This window comes from Pelophylax lessonae (genome assembly GCF_965119305.1).
Source record: "Pelophylax lessonae genome assembly, chromosome: 8".
Lineage (NCBI taxonomy): Eukaryota > Metazoa > Chordata > Amphibia > Anura > Ranidae > Pelophylax > Pelophylax lessonae.
This window is the reverse complement of record NC_138775.1, coordinates 236,470,971-236,497,019: the sequence shown is the minus strand read 5'-3', so window position 1 is coordinate 236,497,019 and position 26,049 is coordinate 236,470,971. Positions and strand designations below refer to the sequence as shown.

Sequence of the window (26,049 nt, the reverse complement as noted above, 5' to 3'; positions counted from 1 at the left end):
CTGATGTACATGAGTGGAAAGCCACAAGATACCCGCAACATTTTTTATGGGAATTTTGTCAACAAACTTATTTTTTTTTGTGCTTAGTGTAAGCGTGTTGTCCACCCTCTTGGAGCTCATTCACACCATTGTGGTGTGTTTTCGTGCATCATGTTGTGTGTCAACCTATGTCGTGTTAGGACAGCATGCACCATTTTGCACCGTCAGCAAGGTGCATTGGGGTTCCATTCACAGCGATAAGTCTTCTTCATACACACCTTGATCTCACTGTGGAAAGCCTCAATGGACTTCTGCAGACATTTCATTGGTACGAGCATGTCCTGCACCACGTGATGCTGCTCATACAACTTCCGGATAGTTTCTCCTTGTGTGAGCTTCAACAAGGAAATTTTTGGTGGAACCATCCAGCCAAACAGGTAACGGAACACTGGGTGATTACCAAAAGGAATAATGTCCTACAATCGGAAAAGAAGAATGTTACTGACAAATGAAAAATCATCTAAGGAAACAAGAGAGTCTCCAGGAGCAATTCAGACAGTAAGGCCCGTTTGTCCGTATTTCATCCATCCGTTGACGGATGAAAAAACGGACATCAATACATCTCTATGTAAAAACGGATGACAACGGATGATCATCCGTTAACATCCGTTTTCATCCGCTTCCGTCAATGTCCGTTTTTTGGAACGGATGAATGCCCTATTTAGCTGGAGTTCTATTTTAGGGTCCATGCACCGTAGTCTTCTCCTGAAGTTTTGTGTTTTGCCTATAGAAGCAGCTCAATATATGTCCATGAACATTGGGATGTTTAGAGGCAAATTTTAAGCTCAGCGTTTAGAGGCAGAAAAAAAAATCCTGCTGGTTTATATTTTTTGAGAGGAGTTTTCTGGCAGAAAAAAATGCTAACCGCTTCTAAATGTCTGTACAAAAAATGCTCTATATTTAAGTTTTTTTTTCTGCCAAAAGAAAAGGCATTTTTTTAGGCCCAGTGTGCATTGGACCCTTAAATAATATCCACCAAAGGCTTTTTTTTTTTTTTTTTTTAAAAACAGTACATATCAAAGAAAAAATAAAAAAGTACATACATAAAAGAAAAAAAAAAAAAAAACAACAAAAAACCTCAAAGAAAAAAATATAATAAACAATCAAACAACCTTGCAGCGTCTCCAAATGTTCCTTTACCACTAATACTTCTTGCATACTCAATACCACCATCAACTCCTCCATACTCGATACCACCATCCGCTCTTTCATATGCTGTCACTGTCAGCAATTCCATACACTATACCACCATCAACTCCTCCATACTCGATACCACCATCCGCTCTTTCATATGCTGTCACTGTCAGCTCTTCCATACTCGATACCACCATCAACTCCTCCATACTCAATACCGCCATCAACTCCTCCATACTCGATACCACCATCTGCTCTTTCATATGCTGTCACTGTCAGCTCTTCCATACTCGATACCGCCATCAACTCCTCCATACTCGATACCACCATCCGCTCTTTCATATGCTGTCACTGTCAGCTCTTCAATACTCGATACCACCATCAACTCCTCCATACTCGATACCACCATCAGCTCTTTCATATGCTGTCACTGTCAGCTCTTCCATACTCTATACCACCATCAACTCCTCCATACTCGATACCACCATCCGCTCTTTCATATGCTGTCACTGTCAGCTCTTCCATACTCAATACTGCCATCAACTCCTCCATACCGCCATCAACTCCTCCATACCGCCATCAACTCCACCATCAGCTCTTTCATATGTATACCACTGTCAGCTCTTCCATACTCATACTAATACTAGCTTGTCCGTATCTATATCACTATTCACTCTTCTTTAGTCATACCACTGTCAGCTCCTCTATACTCTACCACCGTTGGCACTTCTATACACATTCTACTATTGTGAAACGCACCTGCAGCTCCCAGAAAATGCTTCGTGTGTGTCTGTGATAGTAATGTCTTAGGGGTATGTACTCTGTTCCACTTTGGTTATCCTTTAGGAAAGATTCCACATGGCGGAAGAACCAGGGTTTCCAATAGTTTCCGATTCTATTCACCTTTTAATGTAAAAAACACATTTCTGTGAATCACACAGGGAATAAAAAAAGTTAATTTTCAATGATGATACGGACTATGAAAATAATGTGACAAATCAGAGGGTAACTTACCTGGCCTGGCTCAGCATCATCGGTCAGGACCCCAGTCATAATGACGGCCTCATCTGCAGAGTAAACCAGACCTTCCACAAAGTAATTCTCTTTCTTCTGTGACTCTCTGGAAAACTTCTCACAGATCTTCTCAAGGCCCCTCACGGGTGTATAATGCAGCTTCACATACTTTTTGGATGGGACGATCTTTATCTCAGCAGCTACCAAGAATCCCAGAGTCCCACAGGACCATGGCACAGCATAGAAGAGATCCGAGTTCTCAGTCTGAAAGAAAAACATGCATAAAACACAATGAAAGTAGAACCAGGTGTTCCAGGTGGAACTTGTCCGATTTAAATCTCAGATATCTAGGGTTTGGTCTTCTTTTTGGTATTAACATGTGTGGTGTCACCATGCCATGATCAAAAGAGCGCTCTAAAGGCCTTCAGAAAAGTGGTTGTGGATGCCTATTTGAAATCAGTAATTCCACTGTAAGGAAAATACAAGTGGCCTAGATTTTAAACAGGTAATTTGTAAAATCCATAGTTAAATTGGTGACAGAAGGTGGACATAGAGAGCAGCAGGATCAACCAGGTTTTTTTTTGCAGAATACAGAAAACGAATCTCCAAGTGAGTGAGTGAGTGAGTATGAATAGCATGTAATACACAAGTTATTGATAGTTTTTTATGATGTGGGTTTAGTGACACTTTAAGCCAGGCATGTCCAAGCTGCGGCCCAGAACCGCAAGCAATGCGGCCCACTGCCCTCTGACAATTTCTTTTTTTTGCTGGGGAGGAAGGAAGTCGGGTCGGGGGGCACGGCTACAGCGGCTTCCAACTAACTGTAGGCAGAGGTTGCCTCGGAAGGGATCATCCTCTAGTTGTGTTAAATTAGTGTTGGGGGGGGGGGGGGGGCGAGGGCGTTTTATTACTTATATACCTTAACTATAGTCGATATTTTATACGCGGCCCGAGAAAATTTCTCTACACTCAATGTGGCCCAGAGAAGCCAAAAGGTTGGACACCCATACTTTAAGCCCTTTAAATCCTTAGAGAGGACCAGCACTAAATGAGCGTAATTGTCTTATTTTTCCTTATGATTTCTGTGATCAGACTAGGATTAGGATAGTATGCTTTATTTATTTCCTTTTCACCACCCCTGTGCTTATTCATCATTGAAGGGTATATGCTCCATATTGCTAATATTGATATAATTACATATGCCTATCTTGTTGCTGGCTACAGACAAAGGCACATACAGTGTGTGTTCCATGTTGCAACTTCCCTTTTTCTTATCAACATGTTTTTTTTACATTTTTTGGTTTTGCTAGATTTGGTATTGGAAGGTGGTAGGTGGATTGGGGAAAATTTAAGTTTTTTTTGTCTGTAAACCATGAAAACTATGTAATAAAAATGTACCGGATTTAAAAAAACAGAGTTGTTTGGCCACAGTACCAATAGACAGGTTTGGCGCAAACCAAAGACAGCACCTCAGGAGACAATCTTCAGGCTGCATTCCCCCATGGGCTATTCGAATCACGGGAAGAATCGCAGCCAACCGCCTCTCCAGTTCAGGAGCTTCTTTTGGGCAACATGCTTCACGTGATGCAGTTTTTCTGCGATTGCTCGCAGTAGAACCGCACCGCATTTTTAGGTGCCATTCAAATGAATGGCATCTGAAATCTGTGATTTGTTGTTCACACCTGGGCATTTTGAAATTGCAGGCAGAATCCTGGCTATTCTGCCCACGATTCAAAATGCCCAGGCGCGAATGTAGCCTCATACCAACTGTGAAGCATAGTGGTGGGAATGTTATGGTTTGAGGTTGCTTTGGGCCTAGGCAGCTTGCAGTGATTGAGTCAACTTTACATTATCTTTCAAAACAATTATCCAAACCACACTAGCAAATCCATCTATTGAAATTTTGGTTGAATAAAAGATTAAGACGGCAAATTTTTCTTGTGGTCTTTATAATGTATATCCACTTCATCTGTAGGCACTGTCTAAATGAAGGAAAAAGGACAAAAATTTAAAAAGGAGTGTACAGGGAGGGGAAAAAAGTATTTGATCCCCTACTGATCTTGTACATTTCCCCCTGACACAGAAATGATCAGTCTAGAATTTTAATGGTAGGTTTAATTTTAACAGTCAGACAGAATAACAAAAGAAAAAAATCCAGAAAAACACATTTCAAAAAAGTTATAAATGGATTTGCATTTTAATGAGTGAAATAAGTATTTGACCCCTTCACAAAACATGATTTCGTACTTGGTGGGGAAACTCTTGATGACAATCACGGAGATCAGACGTTTCTTGTAGTTGGCCACCAGGTTTGCACACCTCAGGGGGGATTTTGTCCCACTCCTCTTTGTAGATCCTCTCCAAGTCATTAAGGTTTCGAGGCTGACATTTGGTAATTCGAACCTTCAGCTCCCTCCACATATTTTCTAAAGGATTAAGGTCTGGAAACTAGCTAGGCCAATCCAGGACCTTAATGTGCTTCTTATTCACCCACTCCTTTGTTGCCTTGGCCGTGTGTTTGGGGTCATTTTCATGCTGGAATACCCACCCACCAACTATTTTCAATGCCCTGGCTGAGGGAAGAATGTTCTTACCCAAGATTTGACGGTACATGGCCCTGTCTGGCATCCCTATGATGCGGTGAAGTTGTCCTGTCCCCTTAGCATAAAACACCCCCATGTTTGATGGTGGGGATGGTGTTCTTGGGATCATAGTCAGCATTCCTCCTCCTCCAAACACGGCGTGTTGAGTTGATGCCAAAGAGCTCAATTTTGGTCTCATCTGACCACAACACTTTCCCCCAGTTCTCCTCTGAATCATTCAGATGTTCATTAGCAAACTTCAGACAGGCCTTAACATGTGCTTTCTTGAGCAGGAGAACCTTGCAGGCGCTGCAGAATTTCAGTCCTTTGTGACATAGTGTGTTACCAATTGTTTTCTTGGTGACTATGGTCCCAGCTGCCTTGAGATCATTGACAAGATTCTCCAGTGTAGTTCTGGGCTGATTCCTCACCGTTCATCATGATCATTGAAACTCCACAAGGGGAGATCTTGCATGGAGCCCCAGACCGAGGGAGATTGACCGTTATTTTGTGTTTCTTCCATTTGCGAATAATCGCACCAACTGTTGTCACCCTCTCACCAAGCTGCTCGACGATGGTTTTGTAGCTTATTCCAGCCTTGTGTAGGTCTAAAACCTTGGACAGCTCTTTGGTCTTGGCCATGGTGGAAAGATTGGAATCTGATTGATTGCTTTGTGGACAGGTGTATTTTATACAGGTAACAAGCTGAGATTAGGAGCACTCCCTTTAGGAGAGTGCTCCTAATCTCAGCTCGTTACCTGTATAGAAGACACCTGGGAGCCAGAAATCTTGCTAACTGATAGGGGATAAAACACTATTTCACTCAATAAAATGCAAATTAATTGATATCTTTTTTGAAATGCGTTTTTTGGGATTTTTTTGTTATTCTGTCTCTTACTGTTAAAAACAAAACCTACCATTAAAATTATAGACTGATCATTTATCAGTGAGCAAACATACAAATTCAGCAGGGGATCAAATCATTTTTTCCCCTCACTGTACTTGCTTTTATCATTGAACTGCATTTATATGTCATCCAATCCACATCCAATCCACATCCAGTACAGATGTTTTAGATCTTAAATATAAAATGAACACTTTGGAATGGAAAAGTAGCAAACAAAGGATTTGTCTTACTGGTGTACAACGGACAAGGCTTCCATCAGCTAAGACAAGCTCATAGGCCAAGCAGATGTGTTGGAAAAGCCCAAAGTTATGTGATGAAGATTCTATTCCAGTTCCCATAATAAGGCCACCTAAAGAAATCAGAAGGAAAAGTTTCAGAATCTGCCAGGGTCAATTTATCCCAAAAAACACATATTCCGGAATACTTCCAACAGAATTGTGCAACCATCTGAACGTTTGGGGGGAAAAAAATGTTTTTTTACCACATTTGTTATGACTGCGGAGATATTGACAAAGTAAAAGAAAAATGTATAATTTAGGCAAATAAGCTTTTTTTCCTTGTTATAACATATCATGCAACGGTCAGCTTGGAGGCAGTGTATGGCAGATGAAAATGGAATAACTGAAGGGTCTGCTCATCCTGCAGATCTCAAACATACGATACAGCTGGACCCCTTCCCCTTCTTCCCGCAACTAATGAATTTTTATCTATAAATGAGTGTGTTGTGTGTGCAACGTGGTGCATTTTTAAAAATAAAAATCCTGCTTGCTGCACCTTTAAAGGATAAGTTGACGCACATTTTTTTGTAGGTAAAGAAATGTGTTACATAGTTACATAGTAGGTGAGGTTGAATAAAGACAATAGTCCATCCAGTTCAACCTGTGTAGGTGTGTGTGGCCGTAATCATCTCACATAGCCCAGAATGTTCTGATCCTTGAGATGTACATCCAAGAGTCTTTTGAAAGCCACCATACTACCCGCAGAAACCACCTCTTGTGGTAGAGAATTCCACAATCTTGTAGCCCTAACAGTACCCCCCACGTTGCCTGAGGTTAAAACGCTTCTCCTCTAATCGCATTGTATGCCCTCTAGTCCTCATGCAATCCTTTCGACTGAATAGCTTTTTTTCTATGCAGAGATCACCATTGAGATATTTATAAATTGCTATCATGTCCCCTCTCTGTGCATTTATTATTTTTTGTTGCAGGAGCCTGGAAAGTTTTGCACCAGCAATCAGCAGATCATTGATGCCATGCAGGTCTCCTGCAGATCTGCCAATGTATCCGCTTGCCGTATGGGTCAGCCGATACTCCCTGACAGGAAGACTCAATAAACTACCACAGTGCTCCACAGCGCCCTGGTAGTTCATTAAGAACTACAAGGCGACAGCCGCTAAGGATGTCGGAGCTTGTAGTTCATTCGAACACACAGAGCGGTGTATGAATGACACAGCCGTATGGGCGGAGACCGGCGCAGCCGCGTTGTTTTTCAAATAGTGACAGCTAGTATGGGTAACTTCTCCCTGTACTGCTGGCACAGGGAGGGGGGCAGCGGGCGGCAGCTGCAGCACTGGGAACATATTACATGTCCATTTCAGTACAGTGTCGCACGACCGCGCAATTTTCTGTTAAAGTAACGCAGTGCAGAAATGCAAAAAATGGCCTGGTCATTAAGGGGGCAAATCCTTCCGGTCCAGAGCTGGTTAACGTTTTTTCTTGAAAAACACATGTTACATTCAGGTATATGTAAACCCTCTCCTTGTAAAACAACCCATTTAGACTAAAATAGAAATGAAAGGCAAATTATTTGTATATAGGTATAAAAAAACATTAAAAATACCCTATTTGATCACCTATGTGATTTTTATTTTTTGTGCTATAAACAAAAAATGAGCGACAATTCTAAAAAAAAAAAAAATTTTTTCCCCAAAATTGTTGGTCTTTTTTTTTTTTGTTTATAGCGCAAATAAAAACTACACAGGTGATCAAATACCACCAAAAGAAAGCTCTATTTGTGGGAAAAAAGGACATACATTTTATTTGGATATGATGGCGTTGAAGGGGGGGGGGGGGGTTAATGTCAATAGTAACACATTGAAAATGCAATAAAATGCAACCCGGGTTGTAATTAGCGTGCTTTGAGTCACATATTCATAATGTCATATGTTTGCAGGAATAACTAGGAAATAAGGAGTAGAGACACATGAAAGAAATGCATAAAACACATATTGCGTTACAATCAATTAAGCACAATGCAATAGAAAAAAATTAAATAAATGAATAAAAAAAAAAAAAAAAAAACACACTTGCATGTTAATAACCCGCAAATGCATTTTTAGATGTACCTGTGCGAATCAAACCTTTAAACGATAATAATCACATGCCTTTGCACCACCTAAACTGCATGATAAGTAAGAAGCCAAACAGATTGACCAGAATAAAATAAAAAATGTGTTTTTACCAACAGTCAAGTCATCAAGTTCTGGCAGTACAGGAAGGGTCCAGCCAATAGAATTAAGAAGTGCAGTCACCTGACCCATGTTCACTAATGGTTCCACCCGAACAACCTACAGAGAAGAGGATAATGAGAACGCACAGAAAATTCATTCAAGAATAACCACAGACAAACACAACATTCAGAGAACAAATACACAATGCAACTAGCCATACATCAGTGCCTGATTTTTAGTTTCTTTGGAAGCATATTTTGTAACTCATTGATTGTAGAGATTTCTTCTTATTTCCTGTTGTGTCTCTGGGACAGGAAGTGAAGGGAAAACTCCCCAAAGAGACACAGGCAGTAAAAAATACATTGACCGTGGTTTTTAACCCTATACCTTGACTCATTCAATTCTGCGATGTCTTAAAGCCCAACTCCGGGAAAAGTAAAAATTCCCTGTTACATTGGGGCTGCGCTAACAAAGCAAGGGTTTAAAGCTGAGCTTGGAAAGGAGTGTGTATTGTTACTTGAATCTCAGTGTGCTTGGAATATTTCTTCCAGATCTGTGCAGCCATCCAGTGTGAAACTTTGCCTCTGTGTAGAAGCTTCCTGTAATAAAGACCGGCCACTGCTGCTCTCTCTCCATGTGCGAGAGGACTGGTCTTGTCTCCACCCACTCTTGTCGTTATCTGCAGGTAGCCTGAAGTGGGTGGGGCTTGCTGGATCCCTACCACAGCTCTGCTGTCTGCACAGGCTATGTACAGCACACAATGACAATGTCACTACTACTTTTAGAGGGTAATATCCGGGTTTGTAAAGGCTATTGGTACCAGGGTGGATTTGATTTAAATCATGATTTAAATTACTAGTAAAAAGGCTGGATTTAAATCATAATATTTTAAAGAGCAACTGTCATCTCTGTCCCGCAGCAGCTTCTCCTCTGACCCGCTGTTGACTCACTGACAGTCCCATTCACTTTATTAGGATAGCTGGTGATGCAGCAGGGACACAAGGTGAGGGACGTGATGGCAGCCGGTGAGCGGATGCCCTCTAACAGACACTGCCATGATGGATCTGAAATGACAGGTGCTCTTTAAATGTAAGCACTCATTCTTGCTGGTAGTTAGTGGGAAATTGTGTGAATGCATCAATGCAGTGCATGTTATCTCCGCTTGAAGAGCTTGGATTCATTGAATGAGTTTACCAAAAAATGTAAATATTGCAGAATATACAGCCTCATGCTACATAACTAAGCTCCATTTCATGCTGAATAAACTAAATTATTAATGTATCTTAAATAGAAAACTATATTTAGATAGATTTTTACTCCAAAAGCATTTTATTAAAATACATTTGATGAAAGAAAAAAAAAATAATCAGATTTTGTTAAATTTTCTTTTAAAAGTCATCGATTTTGTTATCCACCCTGATTGGTAAAATACTTAAATGAAAGCTTTTGTGCCCAGGGGTTAGCTTTAAATGCTCATTTTTGTCTAGGGGATGGATAAACCAGGTGTACTTACCCAATCCTCCCCTTCCCTGGCAGACAGTGCTCCCCTATGCTCCAGCAGTGGACTATCCCTTGGCACCCTTTATGTCCACTGCAGGAATATTGGTACTGCACCAATCTTGAGGACACCAGAGGGCTTCGGACTGCCGGAGCACAGGGAAGAAGAGGCTGCAGGGAATGTGGGTGTGGAGGATCAGGTAAGTAAAACTGCTTTTCCCAGTCCCTCAGTCATAAAACAAGCATTTAATCCTTACACTGTGGGGGGGGGGGGGGGGGGGACCCTGCTGCATGGGAGGATTTTCCTTCTCCCAGAGTTCAGCTTTATAATTTCAGTTCACAAAAAAAATGGTGTTTTCCAGATCTGAACACAAGTGTGAATATTGTAGTCCTAAGAAAAGAGTTCAAAGCCAAGTAGAGGCGTGCGCCCCCATCAGTGTGTCGTACCTGTCTCTTGGTGTCCACCTCTAAGATATCCATAAGGTTGATCATAATATTCTTATGTGTGTTCTTGTACTTCCCCACCCTCAGCGATACGGTCAGCCAGCCTGGCCTCCCAGTACACATGAACTTCTTTGTTCCATCGGCTTTCCACTGACGGACCTGGGAAAAACAGCAGGAACCAACCAAGTCACTCCTACGGAATCAGTTTTAAATTACTTTAACATAATGCAGAAATGTACAAATGATCTAACGTCAAGATTTGAAATGTTTTTTTTTTTTTGTTTGTTTTTTTTTTTTTATGTTTATGTTTAAATTATTATTTTTTTTATATCCTACGTCTAAAAAGAGCCTTGTGTTGCCATACATACAGTGCATCCGGAAATTATTCACAGCGCTTCACTTTTTCCACATTTTGTTATGTTACAGCCTTCTTCCAAAATGTATTCAATTCATTATTTTCCCTAAAATTTTACAAACAATACCCCATAATGACAATGTGAAAAAAGTTTGTTTGAAATCTTTGCAAACTTATTAAAAAAAAAATAAATAAAAAAAAAAATCCCATGTACATAAATATTCACAGCCTTTGCTCAGTACTTGAGTATGATGCTACAAGCTTGGCACACCTATTTTTGGGCAGTTTCTACTATTTTTCTTTGCAGGACCTCTCAAACTCCATCAGTTTGGATGGGGAGCGTCGGTTCTCAACCATCAACATAATGAATTTAATCCATTTTGGAATAAGGCTGTAACATACCAAAATGTGTAAAAAGTGAAGCACTGTGAATACTTTCCGGATGCACTGTATACAGTATGCACCAGGTGAGAGGACAGGGGTTGTTGTTACTATTATGATTAGAAAACATTTACAGTGCCTTGCGAAAGTATTCGGCCCCCTTGAACTTTTCGACCTTTTGCCACATTTCAGGCTTCAAACATAAAGATATAAAACTGTAATTTTTTGTGAAGAATCAACAACAAGTGGGACACAATCATGAAGTGGAACGAAATTTATTGGATATTTCAAACTTTAACAAATAAAAAAACTGAAAAATTGGGCGTGCAAAATTATTCAGCCCCCTTAAGTTAATACTTTGTAGCGCCACCTTTTGCTGCGATTACAGCTGTAAGTCGCTTGGGGTATTTCTCTATCAGTTTTGCACATCGAGAGACTGAAATTTTTGCCCATTCCTCCTTGCAAAACAGCTCGAGCTCAGTGAGGTTGGATGGAGAGCGTTTGTGAACAGCAGTTTTCAGTTCTTTCCACAGATTCTCAATTGGATTCAGGTCTGGACTTTGACTTGGCCAAAAGTCAAACACCTGGATATGTTTATTTGTGAACCATTCCATTGTAGATTTTGCTTTATGTTTTGGATCATTGTCTTGTTGGAAGACAAATCTCCGTCCCAGTCTCAGGTCTTTTGCAGACTCCATCAGGTTTTCTTCCAGAATGGTCCTGTATTTGGCTCCATCCATCTTCCCATCAATTTTAACCATCTTCCCTGTCCCTGCTGAAGAAAAGCAGGCCCAAACCATGATGCTGCCACCACCATGTTTGACAGTGGGGATGGTGTGTTCAGGGTGATGAGCTGTGTTGCTTTTACACCAAACATAACGTTTTGCATTGTTGCCAAAAAGTTTGATTTCGGTTTCATCTGACCAGAGCACCTTCTTCCACATGTTTGGTGTGTCTCCCAGGTGGCTTGTGGCAAACTTTAAACGACACTTTTTATGGATATCTTTAAGAAATGGCTTTCTTCTTGCCACTCTTCCATAAAGGCCAGATTTGTGCAGTATACGACTGTTGTCCTATGGACAGAGTCTCCCACCTCAGCTGTAGATCTCTGCAGTTCATCCAGAGTGATCATGGGCCTCTTGGCTGCATCTCTGATCAGTCTTCTCCTTGTATGAGCTGAAAGTTTAGAGGGACGGCCAGGTCTTAGTAGATTTGCAGTGGTCTGATACTCCTTCCATTTCAATATTATCACTTGCACAGTGCTCCTTGGGATGTTTAAAGCTTGGGAAATCTTTTTGTATCCAAATCCAGCTTTAAACTTCTCCACAGCAGTATCTCAGACCTGCCTGGTGTGTTCCTTGTTTTTCATTATGCTCTCTGCGCTTTAACCACTTAAGCCCTGGAGGATTTGGCTGCTAAACGACCAGGGGGTATTTTGCGATTCGGCACTACGTGACTTTAACGGACAATTGCGCGGTCGTGCGACGCTGTACCTAAACGAATTTGACGTCCTTTTTTTCCCACAAACAGAGCTTTCTTTTGGTGGTATTTGATCACCTGTGCGCTTTTTATTTTTTGCGCTATAAACAAAAAAAAGAGCGTAAATTTTGCAAAAATAACAATATTTTTCACATTTTTTTTATATGGAATTCCCCAAAAAAAAAAAATGTAAAAATCAAAATTTTTTAACATTTTCGGCCAATTTGTTTTATCCTACCTATGTTTGGTAAAAAAAAAAAATCGCAAAAAGCGTATTTTTATTAGTTTGCGCAAAAGTTATCGCGTTTACTAACAAAGGGAAAGATTTTTGTCATTTTTGTTGTTTTTTTTTTAACGCGTAATGGCGGTGATCTGCGATTTTTTTTGCGGTACTGCGACATTATGGCGGACAGATCGGACCCTTGACTGACATTTTTGGGGTTACCAGTGACATTTCTACAGTAATCAGTGCTATATATATGCACTGTTACTGTAAAAATACACTGGTAGTGAAGGGGTTAACTTTATTTGGGAGGGAGGGGCTGTGTGTGTCCCTAGGGGCGTGCTTTCTACTGTGATTCGCTGTGGCTTGAGCTGTAAGGACACTGATCAACGGATCTACATAGTAGATCCGTCTGATCAGTGTTTTTACACCGAGGAGAATGACAGGTGGCTTGTTTACACCAGCCGCCTGACTTTCTCCCTCTCCCCCGACGATCGCAGAGTGACCGGCGGACATCGGGTCCGCCAGTCACACGCGCGGGGGGGGGGGTCCGTGACCGCGCGCTCGCTCCCCAGACCCTCCCAGGCTAGTGACGTTAATTAACGTCACTCTGCCTGGCCGGGGCTGACCGCCGCAGTAAATTTACGTGCGGCGGTCGGCAAGCGGTTAAACGGACCTCTGAGACTATCACAGTGCAGGTGCATTTATACGGAGACTTGATTACACACAGGTGGATTCTATTTATCATCATTAGTCATTTAGGTCAACATTGGATCATTCAGAGATCCTCACTGAACTTCTGGAGAGAGTTTGCTGCACTGAAAGTAAAGGGGCTGAATAAATTTGCACGCCCAATTTTTCAGTTTTTTATTTGTTAAAAAAGTTTGAAATATCCAATAAATTTCGTTCCACTTCATGATTGTGTCCCACTTGTTGTTGATTCTTCACAAAAAAAATTACAGTTTTATATCTTTATGTTTGAAGCCTGAAATGTGGCAAAAGGTCGAAAAGTTCAAGGGGGCCGAATACTTTCGCAAGGCACTGTATGTGTATGTCCAATCAGTAACAACATGTACTTTTAAATATAACTAAGGCTGGCCATCCATTCTACGATTTTTCTATTCATTTTCCTTTACATTTACTGTGAACTATGTAGTGAAAGGACCTGCCTGATTGCATACAAATTGTTTAGGTTTGACCTCATATTATATGGTTTTGATAAATCTAAAGAAAAATTGTACAAGAGAATTGTATAATGTATGGCCAGCCCAAAGGCAAAACTTAAAAAAAAAACAAAAAACTTTTGGATAGAGTGGATATGGATTAGAACACCTGTCAGGCTTTTATTGTCATCTGTGCCTGTTAGGAAGATTCATCCTCTCTATCTGCAAAAGTGAAAGAAAATCTCAAATTTTGGGTTGCCAGATAAACAGTAACAAAGGAGAAATCTTCTCATGGGGACACTAGTCCTGGTGACAGCCAGGGATTCCTTCACTTTGGAGGGATTTCCTCTCGCTTCCTGTTGTGGCTATGGCAGAGGAAGGGAAGGGAAATCTCCCCCGTAGGGTAGAGATGGCAAAAAATAAAAAACAGACATGAGTTACACCCTCCTTTACTTTATCGCAAATGAAAAAAAAAAAAAAAAAAAAAAGAAATTCGGACTTTTGACTTACCGTAAAATCCATTTCTCTGATGTTCATTTACAGACACAGCTCCTGACCTTCTTGACCATTGGGCTATACTATACTGCCCCTTACAGGAGTAGGACACTAGGTAGGAAATGCCTAAGGGGCAGTCCCAGGGGGTATACTTCCACTCGCAGCTATAGGCACTTAGTTTTGTTACAAGCAGTGTCACAAGAAAGCCAATTCCACAGAGGTGTGGGTGCTGTGTCCGTCAATGAACATCAGAGAAATGGATTTTATGGCAAGTCAAAAATCCCATTTTCTCTTTCGTTCATTGACAGACACAGCTCCTCATCTTCTTGACCATTGGGACGTCCCAAAGCAGTGTCAAACATGAGGGGTGGGAACAGCAAGAAAAAAAAATTCCCAAGGCTAAACTATAGCCAACCAGGTAACATGGAGCTCAACCATAAACAACTGGAGATCACCTGAAAAAAACAATACACCCTCAAAGAGGACCAGGTCCTCTAAACAGCAGCTTGCAAAACCTTGGGGCCAAAAGAAGCATCCGCAGATGCCAACACATCCACCTTATAAAACTTTGTGAAAGCGTGCAAGGACGACCAGGTGGCCACCTTGCAAACCTGTATCACTGACGCCTGATGATGGAAGGCCCAGAAAGCACTAAGTGCCCGAGTAGAGTGTGCCTTAACAGGGAAAGGAGGAACCAGCCAATAATTGAATAGGCCTGAATCACTGTCTGATCCATCTGGAGATGGTCGCAGCAGAAGTAGCCAACCCTTTTCGAGGTCCATCTGTGAGTACAAATAGTGACTTCCTAAAAGACTCCATAGCTGCCAGGTACACCCTGATTGCCCGAACCACATCTAGGGAATGCAAGGAAATGTCCTTAGGATGTTTAGGCCTGGGACATAGGGAAGGCAACACAATGTCTTCATTCAAATGGAAATCAGAGTCGTATGGACGGAACCAGAGCAGACTTTTGAAAGTTCAGAATCCAACCGAGCTCCCTCAGAGTAATCTCCAAGTTGTCCATCAGAGCAGTCGGAGAATCCTCTCGCAGAAGAAGATCATTTAGGTACCCCAGTACCGCGATCCCCCACTGACACAACAATGCTAGTATCGGGGCCAACACTTTTGTGAAGGCCCGAGGAGCGGAGGCGAGACCAAAGGGTAACGCCACAAACTGATAATGCTCCTCGCCCATAGCAAAGCGGAGGAAGCGCTGGTGACCGAGACATATTGGAATGTGAAGGTAAGCGTCCTTGATGTCAATAGAAGTGAGAAAATCCCCCTGATGTAGGGATGCCACTACCGTGCAAATGGACTCCATTAGGAACTTCTGTACCTGCACAAAGCAGTTTAGCGCCTTCAGGTTCAGAATTGGACGTACCTTGCCTTCCTTCCTGGGAACTGTAAACAGGTTTGAGTAAAACCCCTGAAAATGTTGGAAGTTGGAGCCGGGACAATCACCCCTTGAAGTAACAAGTCTTGCACTGACCCATATGCGATCTGGGGACAAGAACAGGTTGGAAGGGAAGAACCTTTCCGGAGGAGAAGACTGAAACTCGATCTTGTAGCCAGACGAATAACTTAGTGGACCCACTTATCCTGTACCAGGGAGGTCCACGGATAAGGAAACCAGGGAACACGAAGCCCGCACTTGACTTGCCAGACCAAGTTCACTTGGATCCTTCAGCTGAAGGGGGCTTCCAGACTCCGATAAGCCTCCTGCCCGCAGACCCCAACAACCAACGCCTAGTATTGTTGGGAAGAGGTCCTTGTCAAGGTGCTTTGGGGTGGAGGGGCGCACAGCCCTCCCTGCCACAAAGCACCTCCCCACACCATGTTAAGGGCATGTGGCCTGGTATATTCCAGGAGGGGGCGCTCGCTCATCCCCTCCCTTTCCTGACCTGTCGGGCTGCATACTCGAAAAAGGGTCTGGTATGGATTTGGGGGGATTCCAAACCGTTTTTTTTTTTTTTGGGCGTGGGGGTTTGCCCTGAAAATCCATACCAGACCGCAGGGTCTACAATGGTCTTAGGGGGGACCCTACGCTGTTTTTTTTTTTTTTTTCCATTTTGCCGTGGGGTACCCCTTCAAGTTTCTCAGAGAGCCTGGTATGGATCTTGGGGGGGGGGGGGGTAGGTGGGTCCTACGCATTTTTTTTTTTTTAATTTTGGCGTTGTGGAGTTTCCCTTGGAGCATAAGTCATACCAACAAGTCGGATCATGATGATGCGACTTGGATACGACTTCCATTCAAATCAATGAGCTGAAAGTCGGATCAGTTAAGACGGCTCTCTTGAATAGAGGCAGGGAAATGCTGCTAAAAGCGAACAAGGCTAAACATGCATTAACGCCAAAGCAAAAAGATACTAAAAGCGCTTTTTTACAGCCACTTTTTTCCTGACGTTGGCAGGGGCTTTGCAGCTGGTTTTTTCTTTGCCCCGTGTGCATGAGGACAAAACGTGATCACTACTTTGTTTGTTTCGAGGCTACAAAACAAGTTAAGACCCATTCACATCAATGGATTGTGGAAGAAAAAAAAAAAGGGTGAAAGAAGGAAAGCCCGGTGACACTCTGTATGACATCGCAGGCTCCGGCCTCCATTTATAAAGGCCCAGTAAAATGCAGGTGCAATAAACACAGCAGCATCCAGTAAGGGGCAGATAGCGGGATCTGCACTCCATTATAAACAGGAGTCCCAATCTCAATTTATTTGCACCACTTTTTTTATCCTGGTGAAAATATACAAGTTAAAGAATATGTTACCCCAACATTTCATATTCCTGATATATCCCTGCTGTACCATGTACTTGTATGAGAAAGTATCCTGTTCTCTTTGTATTGCTTCCTTTATGCGAGATCCCTGGTGATCCTGCCAGTCCCTCTGCTTTTCTATTAAAAACGGACTACACATGGCATGAGGGCATAGCATGATCCGTTTTCTGGCTGTGCTTGGAACTCAGTCTGCTCTCCCCCAATGTGTAGACTTGTGCCAACACCCCCCACCCCACACAGCCATTCACTGGGAAGTTCATTGTGCTGGTGTTTTTCCTCCATTAGCTACTACCCTCTGAGCTCCTTAGGCAGTTGAGAACAGAGGGCATGTGGTCACTTTTAAAAAAAAGGGGGGAAAATAAATAAAGTACAGTATCTCTAATGCTTTTTATATGCATAAACAAATCTTTTGCCTTTCATTACTATTTTAAACTGAATGAGTTGTTTTACAAAGTGAGGGTTCACATATATTTTATGTTGATGACACACAAGCAATTCTGACACTATTCCCAGCGGCAGGATCTCGAAGGCTTCATTAACATTTGGCATTTTGGGATCTCGGGCAGAATCGCTGAGATTTTGCCCTTGATCTCAAATTGTGCTGCAATGGCAAAACGCATTTTCAGTGCCATTAATTTTCAACGACACCTAAAATAAGGCATGGTGTGGTTTTGGCGCGATAAATTGCGTGGCAATTGCGGCAAACTGCAATGCACAAAGCTTGTCACAGAAAAATGAGCAGAAACTAGTGCGAAAAGCTTTGCATGTCATGGTTTGCCGCGATTTATTACGCGATAATCGTGGCAAAACTGCACTGCGTTTTGGTGGAATTGAAAATGAATGGTATCTGAACATGCGTTTTATGACTGCAGTGCGATCTGAGATCACAGGCAGAATAGCAGCGATCAATGCAGTGACCAGCGTGCCGTGCCCGCTTCAATGCAGTGACCAGCGTGCCGTGCCCCCTTCAATGCAGTGACCAGCGTGCCGTGCCCCCCATCAATGCAGTGACCAGCGTGCCATGCCCCCATCAATGCAGTGACCAGCGTGCCGTGCCCCCATCAATGCAGTGACCAGCGTGCCGTGCCCCCTTCAATGCAGTGACCAGCGTGCCGTGCCCCCCATCAATGCAGTGACCAGCGTGCCATGCCCCCATCAATGCAGTGAACAGCGTGCCGTGCCCCCCATCAATGCAGTGACCAGCGTGCCGTGCCCCCTTCAATGCAGTGACCAGCGTGCCATGGCCCCATCAATGCAGAGAGACTTACCTGCAGCCGCCGCTTCTCCTCAGTCCCCCGGTGTCTCCTCGAGTCCTCCCGCCTCCTCCTTGGCGGCTCCGCCAATGGCATGCGTTCGCCTTTCGGCCAATCAGGAACGGGTCTCAGACCGGCTTCCTGATTGGCCAGGAGGAGGATCCGTGTGACAATAGCGAATTTTCATTCGCTATTGTCACACAATGGGTGGGCTCGGGGCGCACTACTCTGCGCCCCAGGTCCACCCTCTTCTGAAGCCTATTAGAGCCTCTGGCTCTAATCAGGTGACAAAAAAAAAAATACCATTGAACTCCATGCGTCCGGCCCCCCGCATGCAGATTAGGGGGCCGGAAGAAAGGATAAGGGTGCGGCGCCCCTGCGCCCCCAACACACCGGCCGCCACTGTCAAACAGTGTAATGTTTTCAGCGTGGAGGCAACAGGGGTGGCAAGGACTTCGTCTGGGGTGGCAATTGCCACCCCAGCTAGCCCTCTGGCTCCGCTACTGCTGCCAGCGATCCCAAAATGCCAAATGTGAATGAAGCCTTAAAAAAGCTGTCTGTGTGTCCCTACAGAATCACTCCCTCTGTGGAGAGACGCATCGAGATGTGGCTATCGATGATTTGAAAGTTGCTGAATCTAATCGCCAATGTAGGGAACGACATCTCGCTGTCTCAGCTACAAAGTGAGTGATTCCATGAGGACAAGAAGTCAGCTTCTTAGAGATCCTGTCACTGGCAATTTTGACAAACTGTCAGTGACAGGACTGCTGGTGACTGAGTCACTCATGTCTTTAGCTTCAGGGTTGATCATTCATCAACCACCTACGGATGCATGCGGACAGTACCAATTGCTCTCCTATGAGAAGACCAAAAAACAAAGCTGGAAGTAAATGAAGAAACAGTAAGAAATCACAAAATCTCACCTGTTCTTGAATCTCCTTAACCCGCCGGTCATGGAGCTTGGGAGCACTGCACATCTTGAACACCAGCCAGGCTCTGACATAATAATAAAGATCAAAGACAACAGACAGAGGAAGAAGGAAGAGGCAGACGAAGATCCATCGGTGGTGGACTATGACATACTCAAAGCCCTTTGCTTTAATCCACAGTAAAAAAAGGACCAGCAAGACAGCCAGATATAACAGCAAATCCATTTCTTCAAGGAAGGTAGACCTAAAACATGAAACAATAATCATTTTATATTTTCTGCTGAAACTGTTTACTTCAAAACAGCACATTATGCATCATATTCCCGCTATTCTACTGAAGGTTTTGGGCAAATTTTTTTTTTTTTTAATTTTAGATAAAGAAAGGGAGGGTTATAACCCCTGACAGATTTTTTTTTTGCCATCTCTGTCCCGTTGTGGAGATTTTCCTTCATTTCCGGTCCCATAGTCAAACAAATAGTGAGAGGAAATCTGGAAATTAAAGGAATTTCTTGGGGACCCCCAGGTCACCAGAACTAGTGTCCCCATTAGAAGATTTCCCCTCTTACTTTTTCTGGGGACAACCCAACATTTGGGGTTCTCTTTTACTTTCACTTTTAATGATAATGGTAAACAGGACAAATAGAGAGGGTGAATCTCCCTAAAGGGGGCACAGACAGAAAAAAAATTGACAGGGGCTCTAATCTCTATCCACTCTATTCAAAAATAAAAATAAAAAAAGCTTTAGCTTTAGGCCTCTTGCACACGGTCCGCATTCCGTTGCGGACCGTGCTCTGCTCAGCAGGGATCTATCCGCCGATCCCCGCTGAGCCGGCGGATGACAGCTCCGTCTCCGCACACAGTGCGGAGAGGGAGGCGTCAGAGCCCCGCTGCTCTCTATGGGGAATCAGATGAGAGCGGACCACTTGTCCGCTCTCATCCGATCCCATCCGATCCACAGGACGGATGGAAAATAGGGTTTCCATCCGTCCGGATTTCACAGACAGGATCGGATGCGGATGGCAGTGGGTGTCAGCGGACATGTCACCGCTGACATCCGATGCTCCATAGGGCTGAATGGAGCATCCGATCAGATCCGCCTAAAAAACTGACAGGCGGATCTGATCGGATCGTTCGTGTGAAAGAGCCCTTAGTTATACTTTAATTGAATACACTGAAGTTAGAAGCTGATTGGCTACTATGAACAGCTGCACCAGATTTAGCACTCTCCAGTTTTAGAGAATCAACTCCATAGGGTCAGGGGAAGGACTCTTAACCTGTGTAAGGGCTTTTCACACTAGGAGTCCGTCAAACGGACTATGTTTATCTCAGCGGGGGATCGATCCACCGATCCCCCGCTGAGCAGGAGGATGACAGCTGCTCTCCGCGCTGTGTGCAGGGATACAGCTGTCAGGTCCCCATGCATCTCTATGGGGGAATCGGATGGGAATGGACCGTCGGTCCGTTCTCATCCGATTCCCATCCGATCCGCTGTACAGATGGAAAATAGGGTTTCCATCCGTCCAAATTTGACGGATCGGATGTCAGCGGACATGTCTCCACTGACATCCGATGCCCCATAGAGATGCATGGGGTGACCGTTCAGATCCGCCAAAAAAACTGACAGGCGGATCTGAACGGTCCGCTGTGTGAAAGGGGCCTAAGCTTGACTGCTGGCTCACACTGATGCTGTGCGGGAACCACATGCGATTTGGACAGGAACCGCACCGCATTCCTGTTCAAATCAAATGTGACTTTGCAGCAGTGAGATTTAAGCCATTCATTCTGTATTGCTCAAATCGCACTGCACCAAAATTGTGCAGGACCCTTTTTTTTTGCCGCACCAGAATCGGATCACATGGGTGGGGGGTAATTTATGACGCAGTGCGGAAACCGCACAGAAGTCGCTGCAAATTCCACAATGCATCAGTGTGAACCTGCACTCAAGGACTGTTCATAGGGATTTTGGAGGGGTTCAGGGGATGAACTGGGCAGCAGAAGAGTGAATAGAAGGGATGTATCAACTACAGAGGAGGTAGGTCATGCAGAGAACCTTTTACTTTGCCATGAATGGGGAAAGAACAGACTCACTTTAAGCAGACTTAAACTTTATCCCTTCTAGCTAAAGCAACAGGTCTACTGCAGACACCATTAGGTGCACACTTGTACCTATCCCGCACTTTTCCATCACCCAGATACATTGATGGAGTATCCAAAATTGCTGAAGCTAATTTTGACTTTGTGAAACTAAAACCTGAATGCAGCTAAGCACACTGCCCCCGTCCCCATGTGGCAGCATTTAGGGCCTGACAACTGGCTGCCCAACATTGGGAACTGACCTCATAGAAACAGGAGAAGGGTCACATTTGCCCTATACCAGGATGCACCAGATTCTTCCAAGGGCTCAGTTTGCAGGGGATGTGAGGAAGGTAAATACAGGTAACCTATAATACCAGATTTGCAACTGGCTTCCTACTTGCCAAGTCAGTACAAAATACTGGGTCACTTTAGGGTGCCCACATACATGAGATACGTTCTGCCCAATTGAGACATTTTTTGGTTGGACACGGCAATAATCTCATGTAGGTGGAGGTGGACCCCAGGCAGACATTACCAGCCAAAAAGAAATTAGGAAAATAATGGTCCAAAAAATTACAAATTGTTATCCCACAGGTTGTTTTGGTGTCGGCAGTGTCTTCCCCAAGCTTCTTTATGTCCGCAACCCAACCACAACCGGAGCATTCATGGTAATTCTCCTGAAAGCACACCTACACAAGGCTGCCAACTCATCACTTTAATTATGGGTATACAGTATATGAAAATTCCAAAGACAATAAAATTTGTATAAATTAAATAAATGTGAATAAATTATCCCAATGTCTACATTCTGAGAAAGGGAACGTTGTTCATGAAACATGATGAGATAACTTCTGGTCTTACCAATGATCTGATGCAACAGCTGTACATAACTATCAAACACATATTGTAATTAGGTTGGGTCAAGGGGGTCAAATGTAATGAGTACAATGTGAAAGGGGGGCCAAATGTAATGAGAACAATGTGAAAGGGGGGCCAAATGTAACGAGTACAATGTGAAAGGGGGGCCAAATGTAACGAGTACAATGTGAAAGGGGGGCCAAATGTAACGAGTACAATGTGAAAGGGGGGCCAAATGTAAGGAGTACAATGTGAAAGGTGGGCCAAATGTAATGAGTACAATGTGAAAGGGGGGCCAAATGTAATGAGTACAATGTGAAAGGTGGGGTCAAATGTAACGAGTACAATGTGAAAGGGGGGCCAAATGTAATGAGTACAATGTGAAAGGGGGGCCAAATGTAATGAGTACAATGTGAAAGGGGGGCCAAATGTAATGAGAACAATGTGAAAGGGGGGCCAAATGTAACGAGTACAATGTGAAAGGGGGGCCAAATGTAACGAGTACAATGTGAAAGGGGGGCCAAATGTAAGGAGTACAATGTGAAAGGTGGGCCAAATGTAACGAGTACAATGTGAAAGGTGGGGTCAAATGTAACGAGTACAATGTGAAAGGGGGGTCAAATGTAATGAGTACAATGTGAAAGGGGGGCCAAATGTAATGAGTACAATGTGAAAGGGGGGCCAAATGTAATGAGTACAATGTGAAAGGGGGGCCAAATGTAATGAGAACAATGTGAAAGGGGGGCCAAATGTAACGAGTACAATGTGAAAGGGGGGCCAAATGTAAGGAGTACAATGTGAAAGGTGGGCCAAATGTAATGAGTACAATGTGAAAGGTGGGGTCAAATGTAACGAGTACAATGTGAAAGGGGGGCCAAATGTAATGAGTACAATGTGAAAGGGGGGCCAAATGTAAGGAGTACAATGTGAAAGGTGGGGTCAAATGTAACGAGTACAATGTGAAAGGGGGGCCAAATGTAATGAGTACAATGTGAAAGGGGGGCCAAATGTAAGGAGTACAATGTGAAAGGGGGGCCAAATGTAACGAGTACAATGTGAAAGGTGGGTCCAAATGTAATGAGTACAATGTGAAAGGTGGGGCCAAACGTAATGAGTACAATGTGAAAGGGGGGCCAAATGTAATGAGTACAATGTGAAAGGGGGGCCAAATATAATGAGTACAATGTGAAAGGTGAAAATGTATGTCCTTTTTTCCCCAAATAGAGCTTTATTTTAGTGGTATTTGATCACCTCTGCAGTTTTTATTTTTTGCGCTATAAATGAAAAAAAAACACCGTAAATATAAAAAAGAAAAAATATTTTTTACTTTGTTATAAAACACATCCAATGAAAAAAAAAAAAAGTGAAAAATCGAATTTCTTCATTCAATTAGGCCAATATGTATTCTGCTACATGTTTTTGGTAAAAAAAAAAAAAAAAATCCCAATAAGCGTATATTTATTGGTTTGCACAAAAGTTATGTCTACAAACTATGGGATATTTTTATTAATTTTTCTTTACTAGTAATGGCAGCGATCAGCAATTCATAGTGGGACTGTGATATTGCATTGGACACTATGTGACACTTTTTTGAGGACCAGTGACACCAATACAGTGATCAGTGCTAAAAACTATCACTGTGCCAATGATACTGGCAGGGAAGGGGATAAAATCCCTGTGAGTGCTTTCAAATTGTGTGGGGGAGGTGATTTAACTGTGGGAAGACAGGGATCTCTGTTCCTGCTTAGCAGAAACACAGGATCCCTATCTTCCCTACTAACAGAATGGCAATCTGCCCGGATTACATAGGCAGACGGCTGCTCTGCCTCTCTTGGGAATGAGCAGCGGGGAAGCTGATTCAGGGGGCACAGGCACCCACAATCGATCCCCGTGGAAAGAGAACGGCGGTCTGCTGTTGTAAACACAGCAGACCATTGTTCTCTCTGGTATCAATACAGAGATCAATACAGAGCTCCTGTGATCTATCTATTTAGGATCACAGATCTCTATGTTGATTCCATAAGCCCATCCCCCCCACAGTTAGAAAACATTCCCTAGGCTCACACTTAACCCTTTGATCGTCCCTGGGTTAACCCCTTCCCTGCCAGTGTCATTATTACAGTAACAGTGCATATTTTTAGCACTGATTACTGTAGTAATATCACTGGTCCCCCCAAAAGTGTCAAAAATGTCAGTTAGGTGTCCGATCTGTCTGCCGCAATGTCACAGTTCTGCTAAAAACTGCTGATCACCGCCATTACTAGTAAAAAAATTAATTAATTAATTAATTAATTAATTAATAAAAAAGACAAATCTTTCCCCTAGTTTGTAGACGTGATAACCTTTGCGCAAACCAATCAATATACACTTATTGGGATTTTTTGTTTTACCAAAAATATGTAGCAGAATACATATTGGCCTAAAATGATAAAGAAATTAGATTTTATTTTTTATTGGGAATGTTATATAGCAGAAAGTGAAAAATATTGTTTTTTTTTTTTTTCCAGAATTGTCGCTCTTATTTTGTTTATAGCTCAAAAAATAAAAATTGCAGAGGTGATCAAATACCACCAAAAGAAACCTCTATTTGTGGGCAATTTTATTTGGGTACAGTGTCACATGACCGTGCAATTGTCAAAGTAACGCAGTGCCGAATCGCAAAAAAATGGCCTGGTCATTAAGGGGGAAAATCTTCCGGTCCAAAAGTGGTTAAAGCATACTCTGCTTTTTAACTTTTACCTACAGGTAGGCCTATAATAAGGCCTATAATAAGACTTACCGGTAGGTAAAATTATTATCTCCTGAACCTGCATGGTTGATGAGATATTCACTCTGCATGCAGCCGCTGACACCAGCAGTGCATGCGCTCTGAAGGTCCAGCTCCTTGCCGGAAAGTGAACTCCCACGCGCATGCACGGGAGTGACGTCATCGCGGCACCCAGAAGAGACGCAGAGGGAACATGACAGCTCCCTTAGCGGTGTCCGGGCGACCGTGTTGGGGCTTCGTTCTAAGGTAAGTATTTCATAAAGTGCTAGTATGTGATGCATACTAGCACATTATGCCATTGTCTTGCAGGGGTTTTTGATTTTTTTTTGTGCTCAGGGGATACAACTGCTTTAAGTAAAAAATTAGAACCACCACTATTTTATTCTCAGGGGTGTCTGCTCTCAGATTATATATACTGTCTCAGATTTATATACTGTCTGGGGGGATTCATGTAATCCGCAAACCTAAATTCATTTTTTTTATCATGTGTGACAGCAAAAGGTATACTGCAGGCTGACCAATGAGAAGGCTTTATCCCCAGATGCTGGATTTGGATGATATAATGAGAGCTGGAAATGTCTCTGCCATTGGGAATCACAGGCAGACTTTCTGTCCCTCCTAGACCCGGATAATGCTGTATCCTGGCTCTATAATACAATAACAATGAGATGAGACACTTACCTGACTCCGCAGCCGGCAGCGTTCCCCCTCACCTGCCCGGTGTCACCGTCCCCTCGTGTTACACCACTCCTCGCTGTCAAACTATGTCCCGCCCCCGGCCCATCAACCCCGCCCACCACGTTCTACCATTGGCCTTCGCGCAGGGCGATCAAGCTGAGCTCAGATGGCGAGTTTGCAGGAGCGGTCCAATCAGAAGCGGAGGCCAGCATCGGAACACAACTGGAAAGCGGCACTTTGGAGAAAAGCTCCAATCGTCTGTAGGGAGGGCGGGGCAGGCTGGTTGTCTTGGCGACTGAAAGCTCAGCGGCAAGGGGAGCAGAGCCAGTGTCTCGCGAGACTCATGCAGTTCTCACTCAGTCCTTTGTAGAATGTTTCAGATTAATAGAGTGTGTGAGCTGATATAATACTCCCAATCAGAAGGCTGGCTTCTCATAGGACACCCTCTATAGACATACATGGGGACTCTCATGTTAGAATGCACTGTACATACTCTATGTGCCACATTTCTGTATTGCAATGAGAGGGAGGCTAAGTGGCAGGTACAAAGTCATT

General features: G+C 43.3%; 1 protein-coding gene across 1 annotated transcript in view; it reads right to left on the bottom strand.

The window, feature by feature from the left end:
* Positions 1 to 25,586, bottom strand: part of DHCR24 (24-dehydrocholesterol reductase) — a 29,513-nt gene extending 3,927 nt beyond the window's left edge. The window contains exons 1-8 of the mRNA XM_082265887.1: positions 25,498 to 25,586; positions 19,110 to 19,359; positions 10,070 to 10,225; positions 8,137 to 8,242; positions 5,907 to 6,025; positions 2,188 to 2,451; positions 1,933 to 2,076; positions 258 to 455 (exon numbers count right to left, since the gene is read on the bottom strand). Of these exons, the coding sequence (XP_082122013.1) occupies positions 258 to 455; positions 1,933 to 2,076; positions 2,188 to 2,451; positions 5,907 to 6,025; positions 8,137 to 8,242; positions 10,070 to 10,225; positions 19,110 to 19,340 (1,218 nt within the window). The 5' untranslated portion in view covers positions 19,341 to 19,359; positions 25,498 to 25,586. The remainder of the gene's footprint in view (positions 1 to 257; positions 456 to 1,932; positions 2,077 to 2,187; positions 2,452 to 5,906; positions 6,026 to 8,136; positions 8,243 to 10,069; positions 10,226 to 19,109; positions 19,360 to 25,497) is intronic.
* Between the last annotated feature and the right edge of the window lie 463 nt (positions 25,587 to 26,049).